At 40.8% G+C, this 15,318-nt stretch overlaps 1 protein-coding gene across 6 annotated transcripts in view; it reads right to left on the reverse strand.

The window, feature by feature from the left end:
- SORCS2 (sortilin related VPS10 domain containing receptor 2) overlaps positions 1-15,318 on the reverse strand; it is an 863,992-nt gene that overhangs the window by 20,486 nt on the left and 828,188 nt on the right. For all 6 annotated transcript variants that reach the window (XR_012904391.2, XM_075930786.2, XM_075930785.2 and 3 more), the window contains 5 exons: positions 13,272-13,458; positions 10,447-10,580; positions 8,272-8,395; positions 6,398-6,510; positions 4,376-4,501 (listed from right to left, as the gene is read on the reverse strand). Coding sequence is in view for 5 of the 6 variants with exons in the window: in XM_075930786.2 (XP_075786901.2) it covers positions 4,376-4,501; positions 6,398-6,510; positions 8,272-8,395; positions 10,447-10,580; positions 13,272-13,458 (684 nt within the window). In the remaining variant the exon portion in view is untranslated. The remainder of the gene's footprint in view (positions 1-4,375; positions 4,502-6,397; positions 6,511-8,271; positions 8,396-10,446; positions 10,581-13,271; positions 13,459-15,318) is intronic.

Raw genomic sequence — 15,318 nt, forward strand, 5'->3', positions numbered from 1 at the left:
GGTTACCTCTTATTGTATTCAGTTTTGACAGGCCTTCACAACCTGTTAGGTAGAAAAGCACCTGCTGTTTCTCTTACAGTATGTGCATGAACTTCAAAGGACAAAACTCTGATCCTTGCACCCACACACAGGCTGACTTTAATAATAATGGTTTCGCTGACTTTAATAAGGCTGCTTGTGGACTTATTGTAAAGGTAACATCATTTGGGCACCTGTTAATGTGTAGGAGAACTCTCCCAGAGATTTAACTTTTGAATCCCCAACTTACTTACTTGGTCACATACTGCTTCCACTACTCTGCTTCAAGTCTGATATGAGGAATAGTTCTGGCAGTTGTATTAACAGCACTTCTAAAATAATGCAACTATGGCTGAAATATATTTACTTAGTCTTTCTCCAACAGAGTTCTATACTGGAACCACCAGCAATTCTCAAGTCACATAAGCATTCTAGATCTAAAAGTAAAAAGTTCTTCCTGCTGTAATTCCTTTGAGAGACAAGCAGGTGAACAACACCTGACATTGAGATTGGATATTTTCAAAGGGATGCTAATTTTACTCACATTTCAGAGTACAGCTAAAAGGTAGAGCCCCTAAGGACTGCCCAGGCTAATGGACAGACTGAGTGCATTCTTGGAACATGACAACTCCTCAACAAGAATGCCTGGACATCAACTTTCAGAACTGGAGCTATCAGGAGAATAAATGTCCCTTTGGTGAAACATAAAAAGGGGGAATTATTGAAGATCTTGGAGGTTCTCCTCTCAGTTATTTATCAACAATATGCCATAAACATGCACTGTTTGCCACAAGGGACAGCTGGGGTCCTGCCAAATTCACAGCCATGAAAAATGCATCATGGACCATGAAATCTGGTCTCCTGGTAACTGACCTTTTGGGTGCTTTCACCCTGTACTATCTCTCAAATTGAGGGGCTTGATTCAAAAGGGAGTTTTAGGGTGTCACAAGATAATTGGGGGAGGGGGGATTATGCCACCTTTATTTTTGTGCTGCCTTCAGAGCTGGGTGGCTGGTGGGGAGTGGCAGCTATTGATCAGGTGCGACCAGCACTGGTGCATAAGTAAGAGTGGCAAAACCATGACATGCCATCCTTACTTCTGCACTCCTGCTGGTGGCAGCTGTGCCTTTGGAGCCGGGCTCCTGGCCAGCAACTGCCACTCTCCAGCTATCCAGCTCTGAAGGCAGCACTATCACCAGCAGCAGCCCAGAAGTAAGGATAGCAGTACTGCACCCCCATACACTTGTGGCCCTCCCACAACTCATTTTTGGGTCAGGACCCCACAATTACAACACCATGACATTTCAGATTTAAAGTTATATGACTGTGAAATTGAGCAAAACAGCCCATAAACTTGGAAGGGCCGTAATGATAACTAAGAGTTTAGCACAACACCCAGTGAAGTCAATGGGGTTCCTTCCATTGACTTTTCTGGACACTGGGTTAGGCCTTAGGACGGTCAGTTTGTCATGGATGTTTTTTGGAAGGATATGTACTGAGTCAAACAGATTTTGGTACCATCACAGAGGTTACAAAAAAATGTGACTTTAAAAAAAAAGTTCACACAGAAATACGCACACACCCGCAGCTTCAGTAGTTTACCTTGCTACATTAAGGTAACGATAAAGCTTCTAATACCTGCAAGTTCCACACAGGGTGTTTCAGTAGGCCACATTATATTATACACTACTAAGCAAGTTGGAGAGTTGTGGTAGGGAAGCTGCATGTTGTACTTCTTCCCATTGTGTAGAAAAGGTTACCAGAGCACACCCTGTGCTCTCTCTCTCTGGTGTCCTTGGAGGTACTCTTTCTGCTCCTGGTACCTGTATGCCCTTTTGTATGCTTCCTCCCCAGCTGAATGGCAACTGGATAGTGCCAGCAACATATAAGTATTATGCAGAATATACAGCTGCTCCCATATTTCTCTTTTCAATCCTGACTTTTGCATCCCTTTGATGCACTACTAGCTTAAATAACTATAAATTAGTTCTTAGGTGTGGACCTTTATCATACAAATTGTGCACTATTAAATTGCTTTCATTTCTAGCCAGTCCTGATATTAAGAATTTCTCCAAATCTTTGGCAGCTCTATGTAGCCTTCATGCCTTTCCTTTTGGAGTATCTGGAAGGGGGGAACAGATCTGACCATGAAGACACTGAGGCAGCACAGAATGTAACTAATGATATTGTTCAAGCTGCCTGAAAACAGATGTCTAATCACAGCTGATATCTGAAGGGAGCTAATCTGAGTAAACCTTGCTATTTTTAAAAAAACAAACAAACAAACAGCAGGGCTATGTCTACACTGGCCCCTAAAAACGGAAAAGTGATGCAAATCAGGTAAGTCAGCATAGGGAAATCCGCAGGGGATTTAAATATCCCCCGCGGATTTAAATAAACATGTCCGCCGCTTTTTTTCCGGCTTGGGGGAAAAGCCGGAAAAAAAAGGGTCTAGACTGGCGCGATCCTACCTGAGGTAGGAATAAGAGATCCTCCGGAAAAGGGCTTTATTCCGGAGGATCGCGCCAGTCTAGACGCTTTTTTTCCGGCTTTTCCCCCAAGCCGGAAAAAAGCGGCGGACATGTTTATTTAAATCCGCGGGGGATATTTAAATTCCCCGCGGATTTCCCTATGCTGACTTACCTGATTTGCATCGCTTTTCCGTTTTTAGGGGCCAGTGTAGATGTAGCAGGACTCTTAATCTGCCTTAATCTATTACTTTTAACTATTGAAAGTGTCTATTCTACATAAACTTGGAACAGAAAGATACAATGTCATCATAAATTGGTATCTCATTCCTTAAAAGGACAAAGTTTAAGACTTTTAAAATGATGACACTCAATTGTCTGAAAGCCACAATTCACAAAGGGCATATTCAAATACAGTGTTTCCTGGAAATTGTGATGTCAGTGTTTCAGAACGTCACATTGAGATGAGAGGGGGAGGCTAAGGATGTTTTTCCTGCATTAGGACCATTCTCAATCCTAATTAATTCAGTTCTGAATGTTTAAAGTTAAGTTTAAAACCATCTGCTTGACTATTCAGAAGCCACATCAAAATACTTTGAGATTTACTTCTTCAAGAGATTCTATGAGTTAGTTGTATTATGACACCCAGGGAAGTTGGCTTGCCTATCAGTAGACATGCTCTGGCTAGATGGATACTGTGTTCTGTTCTCTGAACTCATAAATTTCTAACATATTGCCCTCCTGAACTAGTCTCTTAAACACTATTCTTAATTGATGACTCCTTTTAACTGATAATGCTTGAGACTTTAACAATGGTGCAGCACTAAGATATTCATTTTATGGACAAAGACATAATGTCATAAGTTATGAATTAGAGATAGGGCCAGCAGATAGGGAAATGGGGGAAAATTAATATTTGAGCTTCACCCTGTTGCACTTAAAACTTTTTGCTCCTGTTGCCTCAATATCTAAAAAAAGCTGCCTGACTATTAAAAACCACCAGCTTTACATGACACTCTTCATGTAATACCGGGGTGAGCAAAAGGGCCTCCATGGTCCAGATCCAGCCCGCCAAGAGGATTGATCTGGCCACAGAGGTCCTGCTGCGCCCCCGCCCCTAGGCCAATCAGGGCCTAGGGACAGCAAGTATCCTGGCCCCGCCCCTTCCGTCTGAGGCTCCGCCCTTTGAGGTGGCCTGGGACCACTTCAAAAATTTCTGAAGTGGCCCCCCCCTGTCAAAAATTATTCCCACTCCTGATGTAATAAGCCAAATCCTAAAGCCTTGAGTCAGTAGTATCTGAGATCTAATGTGCTGAAGTTAGAAAGGAGGATTCCTCTCCCATAATAAATAATGTTACTGTTCTAGATATGCGGTTTCCATTCCAGATTAGAAAATGTAATCTACTGGATCACTATAGACCAATGTGTTATCACTGTTGTTCCAAAGGTAACAGACAAACATTAGCCATCCCTGAGAAATATTTATGCCAACTGGGGCTGGATTATTCAAATAGTCACAGTTTGGGGTACAAGTTGGTACAGTGACACTGTCCCTGGAACAGCTTGGAGAGGAATCCAGGGACTGTGGCATATTCCCTACTGTAGGGCATCCCACATTATGGATTGGACTAGAGGAGGAAGAACATCCATGGCCTGGTCTTTACCTAGTGCCTTTGGGGTAGATTCCATCCCAGGGTTCAAAGGGAAGGAACACTCTAAGTACAGGGATTGCAACTGCTGCTAGCCATTACATGGTTCGTGACAGGAAGGAGTGGGGTGGATGGCATTTTGGTGCATAAAACCTAACTCCTAATATCAATGAAGCCAGTGGGACTATCACCACTGATTTCAATGGGATGAAGATTTGAGACACAGAATGGTCTGGCTACCTTATCATTAGTTATACTTCTCTTCTGCTTTGGCTGGTTTGTTGGAAGCAGCACAAGCAAATCAGCAGTTGTGGGCAGACCAGGTTTCACCACAGTCACCAGTGTTTCTTCAGGGATATTCGTTTCCTGCAGAGACAAAGAGATGCAGAGATGTACCAGCCTGTATGCTAACTTTATGCCACCATCACCAGGACCAGATTAACTCTTCTGGAAGCCCAGGGCTATTAGATTTGGTGAACCCTGCCCCAGGATCTTGGAGGGGGCCAAATATGAGGAGTTCAGCATGTACCCAACACACCTAGTGGGTGTGGTTCACTGTCTCATGTAGAGGCACTTAGCCCACTAACAGCAGGAGACAAGAATGAGCAAGTTCTACAGCCTAAGCTAAGAGCCAGCTGGCTATATAGCTCAAGCTGTAGTGGCTCTTAAACTAAACTCTAGAGATCCCGGGTTTGAATCTGTCTGCAGGGTGCTACAAGTGTATGGGAAGGGGCTCTGACTGGGAGTGGGTGCAGGTTCTGGGTTGGGGCTAGGGATGAAGCATTTGGGGTGCAGGAGCAGGCTCCAGCCTGGTGCCACAGGGTGTATGAGGGGACCCAGGACAGGAAACTGGAGTGGGGGATCTGGGGAGGAGTTAAGGCATAGGAGGGGGTTGGGATCTGGGGCCTGCCATCTACAAGGGAGTTTGGGTGTGGGGGTCTGTGCTGGAGGGGACTGAGGGCTGGGGTAAAATGTTGATGTGTGGGCTCTGGCTGAGTATGGGGCCTCTGGATGAGGGATTTGGGGTGCAAGGCCTGGGCAAGAGTTAAGAATATGGGTGAAGGCTCAGGGCACTGCTCCCCACAACTCCCATTGGCTGTGATTGCCCAGAGCCTGTAAGTGAGGGACTGCATGGGGTCAGAACTCTCTCTTCTGACCCCAGAACTACTAAGTGCTGGCAGTTGGAGCAGCAGGTTTGCATACATTTTGGTGGTGGGATAGCGCAGTGGTTTGAGTGGTGGCCTGCTAAACCCAGGGTTGTGAGTTCAATCTTTGAGGGGGCAATTTAGGGATCTCGGGCAAATCTGTCAGGGATGGTACTTGGTCCAGCCATGAGGGCAGGGGACAGGACTTGATGACCTCTCATGGTCCCTTCCAGATCTATGAGATAGGTATATCTCCATATATTTAATGCCCAGAAGCCACACCCGCCTAAGGCTCTGGAGAAGAGGCTGGGTGAAGGCTCGGGGGGGGAGGCAGGGGACTGGGATGTACGAAGGGGTGCACAGTCAAGTTCTGGGAGGGAATGCCTGGGATGCAGGTGTGTGACAGTCTGGGTGCAGGCTGTGGGTTGTAGTAGGCTGGGGGTGCAGGAAGGGGTTCAGATGTGCAAGAGAGTGTAGGGGAAGAGGGTAAGGGGTAACCTGATTTCCTGGGGCACCCAAGCAGGGAGGCTGGGGAGTCTCTGCACACTGCTGTTCATAACTGATGCGGCAAGCCCAGAAGTACTGGGGCTATATAGCCAAGCCTATCAGTGTTGGGACTCAGTTTTGGCAAGCTCCTGCAAAAACGCACTAAATCTGAATCTAAGTCTTATTCATTTCTGCAATCTACATAATCTGGCGGCAACAAATTAATTCCTACACATATTTTCTGTAATTAAGCTCCTCAAAACTGTACATTTTTTTTTCAAAAAAACACACAATCAATTGTATGTCATTGTACTAAGGACATAACATTCATGGCACATTTTTTTCCCCAAGGTCAACAGTATTAGCTAATATTTCCACCTGGTCCCCAAATCCCTGAGAGCAGTATTTATTGTTAATTCCCAGTTAGGCTTTTAGAAATGAATTGACAGTATTGCAGTAGTGTGATCTATGGCCTGTATACACAAGTAACACCGGTCTCAAACTGCTTCCTAATGTGACTCATGGCGATCATTTTGTTGTTCTGCTCTACCTTTTTCTAAATGGAAAGGCATTAACTTAACCTTCAACTTTATGACTGGGGAAGAAGTTTATGAGTAAACTGAGAGAACACCTTTGCAAGAAGTCGTGTTACTACCAGACCTATGTCTTCCCTCCACTCCGGTATGTTGGGGTTGTACATGTCCAGATGTTTAGTAAACTTTAGAGAAAGAACTTGAAAATGATCTGGAACAGGAAAAAGAAACACCTTTGAGCAATTCAAAGAGCACTGGGGAAAAACAGTTTTGCAGAAAAGAGTAACTCTGGGGGGGAAAAAACAACTCCCCCGCCCCTCCCCCCATAAAAACCTACCTCCTGTCCCCAGGAGTTTACAATATAAGTAGCTAGGACCAATACTAAATTTTTGTATTTTCCTCACTGATGCATCATCTTAGGTCTAAATATTCTAGCCATCAGGAAAATGTTAAGTAAAGTTTCATATACTCCACTCAATGATCTTTCCAGTAATATGTCATGAAGACATAACTCCACAGATAAGGCAGAAGTTTTTGTTTTTAATGGGCATGATCCTATAGACTTGATTCTTATAAATATTTGGTTTTTGCCCATTGCATGTTCCTTTTTTAATGCAAAATGAATCAATACTTCTTTATGTTTTCTATAAACTGGCTGTGAAATTATAAACAAAAACTGATATGGCAACCGCTAACTACTGCATTGTTTAAAAAGGATAAATGAGCCACACGCACAACCTTTCTATGAATATAATCCAAAAATAACTGAAATATTATGAATTGACAGTTCCTTAAGAAAACAGGACTCTATTCTTTCCTTTCTCCTTACAGGCTTCTTGGAAGCATACCTGAAGAACCTAATGCAAAGCAGATAAAGATATCCTTTGGAATGCATGAATGATCCAGACACGATCGCTTAAGCAGTTTAGACATTTAATCAAATTTTTATATTTATTTTTTCTAAGGATTTCTTTATTTTCTTCAACCCAATGCCCTGGTAGGTTTTGACTCAGGATTTGCCAATGCTAACAGCAGCTGCAATAATGAAAAGTAATATGCTTACAAGCCATGATAATGGGGTTAATATTTTTAAAGCTTTCTAAAAGGCTGGTGGGTTTATAAATGCTGTCACAAGCATTCATGAAATCCATTTGTTAGAGGGTTTGCAAACCTCTTGCCCTGTATTTAGCTTGAATTCTGTTGTTTAGCATTATGTTATATTAAAAAGCATATCACAATAAAAAAGGGCAAAGTCTGCTTGGAATATTAGGACAATAGCCAAGTATCATTCAATGTGTCCAAGATATATGAAGATTTTAGCTCTCTGTATTTGTAAACCTTAGCAAACTAAGACCTATAATACATCCCAGATACCTAGATATGACAGCAAATATACAAGTTTAACTATTTCCTCTTCCTTATTTCATTTTTCATGGTACATCATGCCTCGTCGGCACATTATACAGCACAGCAAAATAAACTGTTATATTATGCAGCACATTATCTAAGGGGTCATTTGACATTTTTCAGCAGTTCTTTCTAATCCAAACTCAGAGAAATGACCAAATCATTAAACAAAAAGGTTTTATCACAACAGCAAATTCTTTTGTGTTTTTTATTCTGAAATTATATCCCCCACTGAATGCCTTTTCTCTCCACATTGTTGTTTCTGTAGTAAGATCAACAGAATGATTTAACAATTATAAAAACCTGTAAATTCTATAGTAACATATTTGTAGTGTGTTGGAATAATATGGTAGCATTTTTTATAAGGGATATAGGTCAAATTCTCTCTTAGTCTCTCTCCATTGATTTCAATGGTATTTCATTATCATTGGTCTAGAGTCTAAAATTTAGAAGTTTAAAATGGCATTAGATAAAATTTCACAATAGTATCTGGTCTCTAATTGCATTGTAAAATATAGAAGTACATTCAGTGGACAAAAAATATAATGGAGTAAAAGTATCTTACCAAAAACTTGGACAATTTTGGAATCCTGAAGCATGGAGTTCCCACAGGAGGCCTGCACTGTAACTCTCACCTCACCTGTCTCAGCAAATCTTGTGACCAAAAAATTGTCCAAAGTGAGAAGTGGCTAAAATAGAAGATTTTTTTTTTTAAAAAAAGAATGAGCAGAAGAATTATAAAAGAAGTTTTGAGTATGAAGGACTAGTGACCACTGAGCTCTGGGTCAGGCCCTCAGTGTGTAGGCCATTTACTTCTAGACACCTTAGTTTAGAGTCTGTCAATTAAGATTAAATTAGTTTTGTGGCCTGACTTTATTGCCCGATCCATACAGATGCTCTATTGCACACCTGCAATATGCAAAGATGCCAAAAGGGACCTGAGCTGTTCTGTACCTTGCTGAATTAGGTGCTTAGTTCATATTTGTGCACATCAATCTACTACACAATATAATCTGATTTGCATTCTGGGCTAAAGAAAGGCCCAATACTTGCATAATGGACTGGGGCACACCAAGATTATGGTGCAATGGCACAAGTGCAAAGAAAATCATGCTCATCTGAACTATTCCTCTCTCAGGCAGTAATCTTAGTCTCTTATGAGCACTACATTACACTCACAAATTTTAAAATAATTTTAAAAGACAATGAGCTCAAATGAATAGAAAAGAATAATGTTGTCCTAGTAGAAATATTTAGATTTTTAATGTTTTATGATTCATGTATCTAACAGATCTACCCACCAATAACCGGAACTATGGCACATGATCAATTTTTTATTTTCTGACTTTTTAGATTTCAGCTCATCTTTCTATAACAAACTGTAAAGCATATAGCATCACCAACAGTCTTTGTCAGAAATATATCTTTCATGACAGTATTTCAGTTCTTGTCTGTGTTAATGATCAAGTTGGTTGTACATAAACAGAAGCTCTCAGAATTCAGTGATGCCACAATTCCAAATGTGTTACATCATGGCTTCCTTAAAGGTGATGAACTGCAATATAATTCCGACCAGTGTTCCCTCTCAGCTATGTAGGCCAGCACAGCTTCAGAGGAGATTAATGAGCTCTGACCAGTCATGCACAGAGCACTGAGCCTCTTCCTGGGCAGGGATGATTAATCACCTGTGAAGCTGTGTTACCACACAGCTTAGAGGGAACACTGATTGTGACTCTGCTAAAGGAAATGTTATGAAGAAGTAGGCTGATTCTAAATGAGAAATGTGGATGCAAACATAAATAGCAATAATAGACACCAGACGATCAAAATGGAGCCCTTGTCCTCTGAAGTTTGTTAGCACTGTAATACAGAAAAAGACGCCTGATGCATATGCTACTGGACTGTACAATGCTTGGTTTCAGCAAACAGTCTCAGCTACAAACTATACCCTAGGGTTATATACATACTCATATATATATATATATATATATATATATATATATATATATATATATATATATATATATATATATATATATATATATATATAACTCCATCACAAAGACTTCGGTTCCTGTAGGCTACAATGATTATGAAGTGCGTGATATTACAAAAATGGAGGAGTATGTTTATGCCCACATTGTCTAAGTAAGCAGTGAAAGAAAGAACAGCCTATTGGCATAGATTACGGTGACAAATTTAAAAAAATTGGACCCCATTTCTTGATATATTTGGTTAAAGAATTCTGAGGTGGTTCATATAATGCCAAACCTCTATTATATCTGTGACATTCTGCATCCCTTTTCTGCCTATTTGTTTATGTATTATTATTATTACATCCTAATATATTATGTCTGGGTTACTGTCTGATTTTGCAGCTTTGACAATCTGTAAAAGTCCTTAATTGCATCGATCTCTTGGCTATCCTGTGAAATGTATGGTACTTGGCAACATATACAAGCTGCAAGGCATTTATCTTCTTGTACTTTTGTTTGTCTATGGAAATCTATATACAATTAATCAAAAATAGCAATAAAGAAAAACAATAGAGAAAGTTCATGATTATTTAATAGGGTTAAGATAATATCTAATAGATGGTATAAATGACTGTTTAAAACAGAAGACATTCTGCAAAATATCATATATTCTATGAGGGTATTTTCCTGAAAGAAACACGTTAGACATAATCCTTATTGAAGAGAGGCTGGAAAAACCATCTCCAATGAAACCCTATGTGTACCTGAAGATTGTTTCCTATCCACCAGTAGAAGACTGTCAAGTTAGGGTTCTTGGGCAATATGATGGCTGTCAAATTCACTTCTTGGTTTCTCCCAATGACTGGAACCACTTCTAGATGTAAAGCCTGCAGTGGAGCTGAATAGAGTTCCAAAAAGGCCATTAACCAAGAATCTTGTTCAGCAATTCTGCAGGAGTCTCACCTGCACAGAACAAAGTCCTGAACTTACTTTTCTCCTTCCCTGTTCTCTGCATTCATCAGTGAAAGTTGCTAAAGGCATGTTCTGAACATTTTAATTAAACAAAAGAGGCCACAAATAAAAATTCAGATCAATGTGATTTATTGGTGTACTTGTGGGTGTCTACCTGCTGCACGTTTAATATAGAAGACAAGTAAATTTAGCCCAGTTTAAAAAAAATGGGAAAGAAAAGGAATCAAAGATAAAATTGATGGAAATTCTTATCAGGCCTGTGATATTTACCAGGCAATATCTCAAAAGAATGATGCCAACTGTTTAATTTCATTATAAAATATCACCAATCAACCAGTCTAATAGTCAACATAATGTCCAATTAATATATGCTGTAAAAATGTGTCCATTAAAAGCTAATTCATTTGCCAATTAAAATGGATAACTTCTGTACATTAAACATGTACTAGAGTAAGTTTGTTCCTTTCTGAAGTTTTAACTAGGTAGTTGATAGCTGCAGCTATAAGATTTTCAGGCAGTGTACAAAACCTGCAACACTTTGAAATATCTTTATCGGGTTCTTATATTTTGCTTCATAAAATATTTATTAAAATAATATTATTGAAACTAAGTCTTTATAGAAGGCACCTGGAGGCTTTTAACACTATTTTTTTAAACTTATATTGCTCCTTCCATTTCAGAAACCCAAAATCTAGTACAAACATCAGTTAAGTCATTATGTATAATGAACTTATCCAATAATTTCTCACTGTCCTTTACATCTTTGTCATTCAGGGCATGTCTACACTAGAAAATTATTTTGAAATACCTTATTTCAAAATAATAACTCCTGAAATTTCAAAAGAGTGTGTCCACGCCATGGGGAAGCCTTAAAATTAGTCCGAGGTAGGCGCCGTTAATGTGAACGCGCTACCTCTACTTAGAGCCCCAGGAAGCACTGGTGAGTAATTACTCTGAATGATGCTGGGAAGCAGTTATTTCAAAATAGTGGCACCGGAGCGTCCACACTATTGCTAATTTTAAATAACTATTTTGAAATTCGCATTATTCCTCGTGGAAAGCAGGAGTTATTTCAAAATAACCAACCCATTATTTCGAAATAACGGGCTTGGTAGTGTGGATGCTCTGATTGTTATTTTGAAATAAGGGGAATTATTTTGAAATAACTCCCTAGTTTAGACCAGGGATCAGTGCCGTTAGCTTCAACCCAGACTGAGCCTGTCCTAACCCTGGTTGCACTAATTACATCATTACCATTCATTTCCAATTTATGCTACTGTGGGTAACTCACGCTGTGGTGGAGAAAAAAATAAAATAGATAATGAAAAAAAGAGATAATGAAACTGAGGCACAGAAGTTATTGGCCTAATCCTGCTCCTTTGCTTTGACTGGGAGTTTTTGCAATTAATGTATATGGATGGAAGATATGGTTGTAACTGGTCACATAGGTGGTCAAGGCAGAAGGAAGAATGGAATCCAAGTCTCTTTACTCCTAGTCATGTGCATGAATTACTAGGCAATACTGTACCTGAAAAGCTCGGGCTAACTTAAGGGGAAATATGGGTAGCTGGAACCACTGTCTTGCACTAAAATACAGGTAGCTGGAGCCTTTAGTTTAGTACAGGTGTCTTGCATTAAACACTACAATCTGTGCAGAAGCTCCAACATTTACTGTCTTGTATTTGATCCCAGGATTCATGAGGGAGGAAACCCATCCCACTCCCCAAAGCATGAAACTGGTACTTGGAGAACACAAGAGACAGAACCGGCTTTTTTTGACCATATGATTTGTTTCTAGGTTTCTAGTTGACGTACCTAACCATAGGAGAAGCTGTAATGAGTTCTGAAGGGGGAGGAAAATGAAGTTCCAGGGGTGAGCTCCCTTCTTTATTTCAATAATGAGTTGACTGAGGTACATTAAATCTCTGATGGAGCATGCTATTCCTGGTGCATTTCTGTTCCTTTTCTTTGAATTCTATTTTACACTTTTAATTTTGCTTTTAATTAAAAGAAAAATAAATGGTCTGTTTCATGTGGTACTACACAATCTCCCTGCAATATACTGTTAATTTACAGGACTGAGCATTTCTATACTTGGGTAGCTAAAAATAGGCAACTAAATCTAGATTTAGTTCACTTTCTCATTTCTGAAAATCAGATAATCAGTTAAACACCTACTGCTCCCCTTTCTCTGAATATGAGACTTCTGAAAGTCAGGGAAGAGAAGACATCCTTACTGGCACCTCTGAAAAACAAGTCGCATACTTAGGTATCTAAATATGGATTTAGGTGACTAACTTTCACTTCCTAAGATTTACATGATGTTTGAAACCACAGAGAGACTTAGTGTCCGACTTAAGATTTGAACCCCTGACCTTACCCACTAGACCATACTTCCCTATGAAGTAAAGTCTCCTTTTGCTTTAGTAACGTGCTCCCCCATTTGCAATTATCTGCATTAACCATGTGCGGCCAGTGCACAAGCAAATAAATAATGTATATTAGTGGTAGTATCTTTAATATAATTTCCTCTCGAAATCACAGCTCTGTAGCTATCATCAATTTGTTATGAAGCTGCAAAAGTGACACCAGAGAAAAACAAATCAGCATAACTTACAATTAACTTGAACAAACACCACAGCCTCCTCATGCCCGGCAACATTCTCAGCCCTGACTGAGACACGGTAAATCCCAGGGTTCTCATAATGGTGACGAATAGGTTCCCCTGTCATTGTGAGGTTCATGTACATTGCCTTAAAACCATCGCCAAGGTCCACCTGGTACTTGGTATTCAGAGTATCTCCCTAGTGGAAGAAATAGATCAGAGATGTTCTGAAGAGCCCAGACTCAAAGAAACCACACACATTGCTACTTCTTATTGGCATGCGTTAGTGCCTAGAAGTCCCAGAAATGAACCAGGGACCCATTATTCTAGGTATTGTAGAAATACAGAACAGAGATACAATCCCTGCTTCACAGAGCTTTGGACACATGGTGGTGGCGTTGGCACGTGCGTGTCAATATTCCCTTATTTATAACACAGTTCCAGTTTAATTAGGATAAAATATTCCAGATTAGTCACCAGGTTTCAACTATATTATGCTACACATAATATATCTTCTGGATATGATCAACATGATTGTGCAAAGCACAAGTATTCTTTGACCTTATCTAGGACTCTTAAACCCTGTCCTCTTAAATAAACCCTGTCCATTGTGTTAGCGAAAACCCACTTGAGTATGCATGATCGGCAGTGTAGTGTTAACATGCAATAATTAACACAGTATCACTGTAGCTAGCATAGCATTTACACCACCTTAGCCATTTTCTATAATTTATTATTCATTGTTGCTCTTCACAGTGCTTACAGAAATTACACTGTCTTTTTAAAGTCATGCCTAAAATATTGGCATGATGGAGATTTAATGGTGTGGTACACTGAAGAAAAAACAAAAAACAAAAACCCATAATCACTTATAACTTTACATGGTCACTGAGCAACACAGCATGGATATTCATGACAGTGAGTATAGAATTCATATTCTTCCATCTGGACAAAGCCACATGGTGGGAGCTTAAGGAGACTCTCCATTAGCAATCAGCAGTACATGGCCTATGGCAGTCAATGTACAAGTTCTGACTGCATCTAGGAAAAACAATCATGCAACTGGTCACCTAACAATTAATTAGAATAATTATATGACTGTAAAAGGATCACAGCATTCAAAAAATCACGTTATCACCTCTCAAATGACCCTGAAATCTTCAGTTTCATTATCCCATTTCCACCTAGGCCACTCTCTGAAAAAGTCATACTTCAAACAAAACTTATGTCCAAAACATGATATTAACAGATCGAAGGAGCAACAGCAGACAAGATTTTTCAGATCCTTGCATTACTAAGGTGAGGAAAACATTTTTAATACTGCCGTTTGGCAGATTTTTTTCAGTTTTGTCATACAAAAGGAAAAAAAAATGTTCACAATGTGAAAGAATGCTTACAATAAAGATCCTGCATAGTTCTCAAATGCCTCCAGGATGCATCACCCACAAGTACCTTGCATATTCCTCTGCTGGGAATATTTTCTTCAAATTACCCTTGTCTTTGAATGAAGGTGGGTGGAATTTAGTAAAGACGACAATACAGGCAGTCCCCGACTTACGCGGATCCGACTTATGTCGGATCCGCACTTACGAACGGGGCTTTTCTTGCCCCGGTGCTCACGGGCGGCGGGTCGCCACCCGTGTCCTCAGGGGCGAGAAAAGCTTTTCCCGGTCTCCCTAGTCTGCTGGGGGGGGGAGGTCCAGCGGCTTTGCTGGACCCCCCCAGCAGACCAGGGGGACAGGAGCAAAGCCACCCAGGTGTCGGGGGTCCCGCCGCCTGGGCGGCTTTGCTCCCGGGCAAACGAGCAAAGCCGCCCAGGCGGCGGCTTTGCTCGGGTGTCCCTGGTCTGCTGGGAGGGTACAGCGGCTTTGCTGGACTCCCGCAGCAGACATGGGGGACAGGAGAAAAGCCGCGGAGCACGCCCGCAGCAGCACAGCGCAAGCGCGCCTGTGCTGTCCCACTGCGGGCGTGCTCCGCGTCTTTGCTCTCCGTCTCCCTGCAGACCAGGGAGACAGAAAGCAAAGCCTCGGAGCATGCCAGCAGTGGGACAGCCGTGGCG

Source organism: Pelodiscus sinensis, chromosome 4 (genome assembly GCF_052426305.1).
Source record: "Pelodiscus sinensis isolate ZL-2025 chromosome 4, ASM5242630v1, whole genome shotgun sequence".
Classification (NCBI taxonomy): domain Eukaryota; kingdom Metazoa; phylum Chordata; order Testudines; family Trionychidae; genus Pelodiscus; species Pelodiscus sinensis.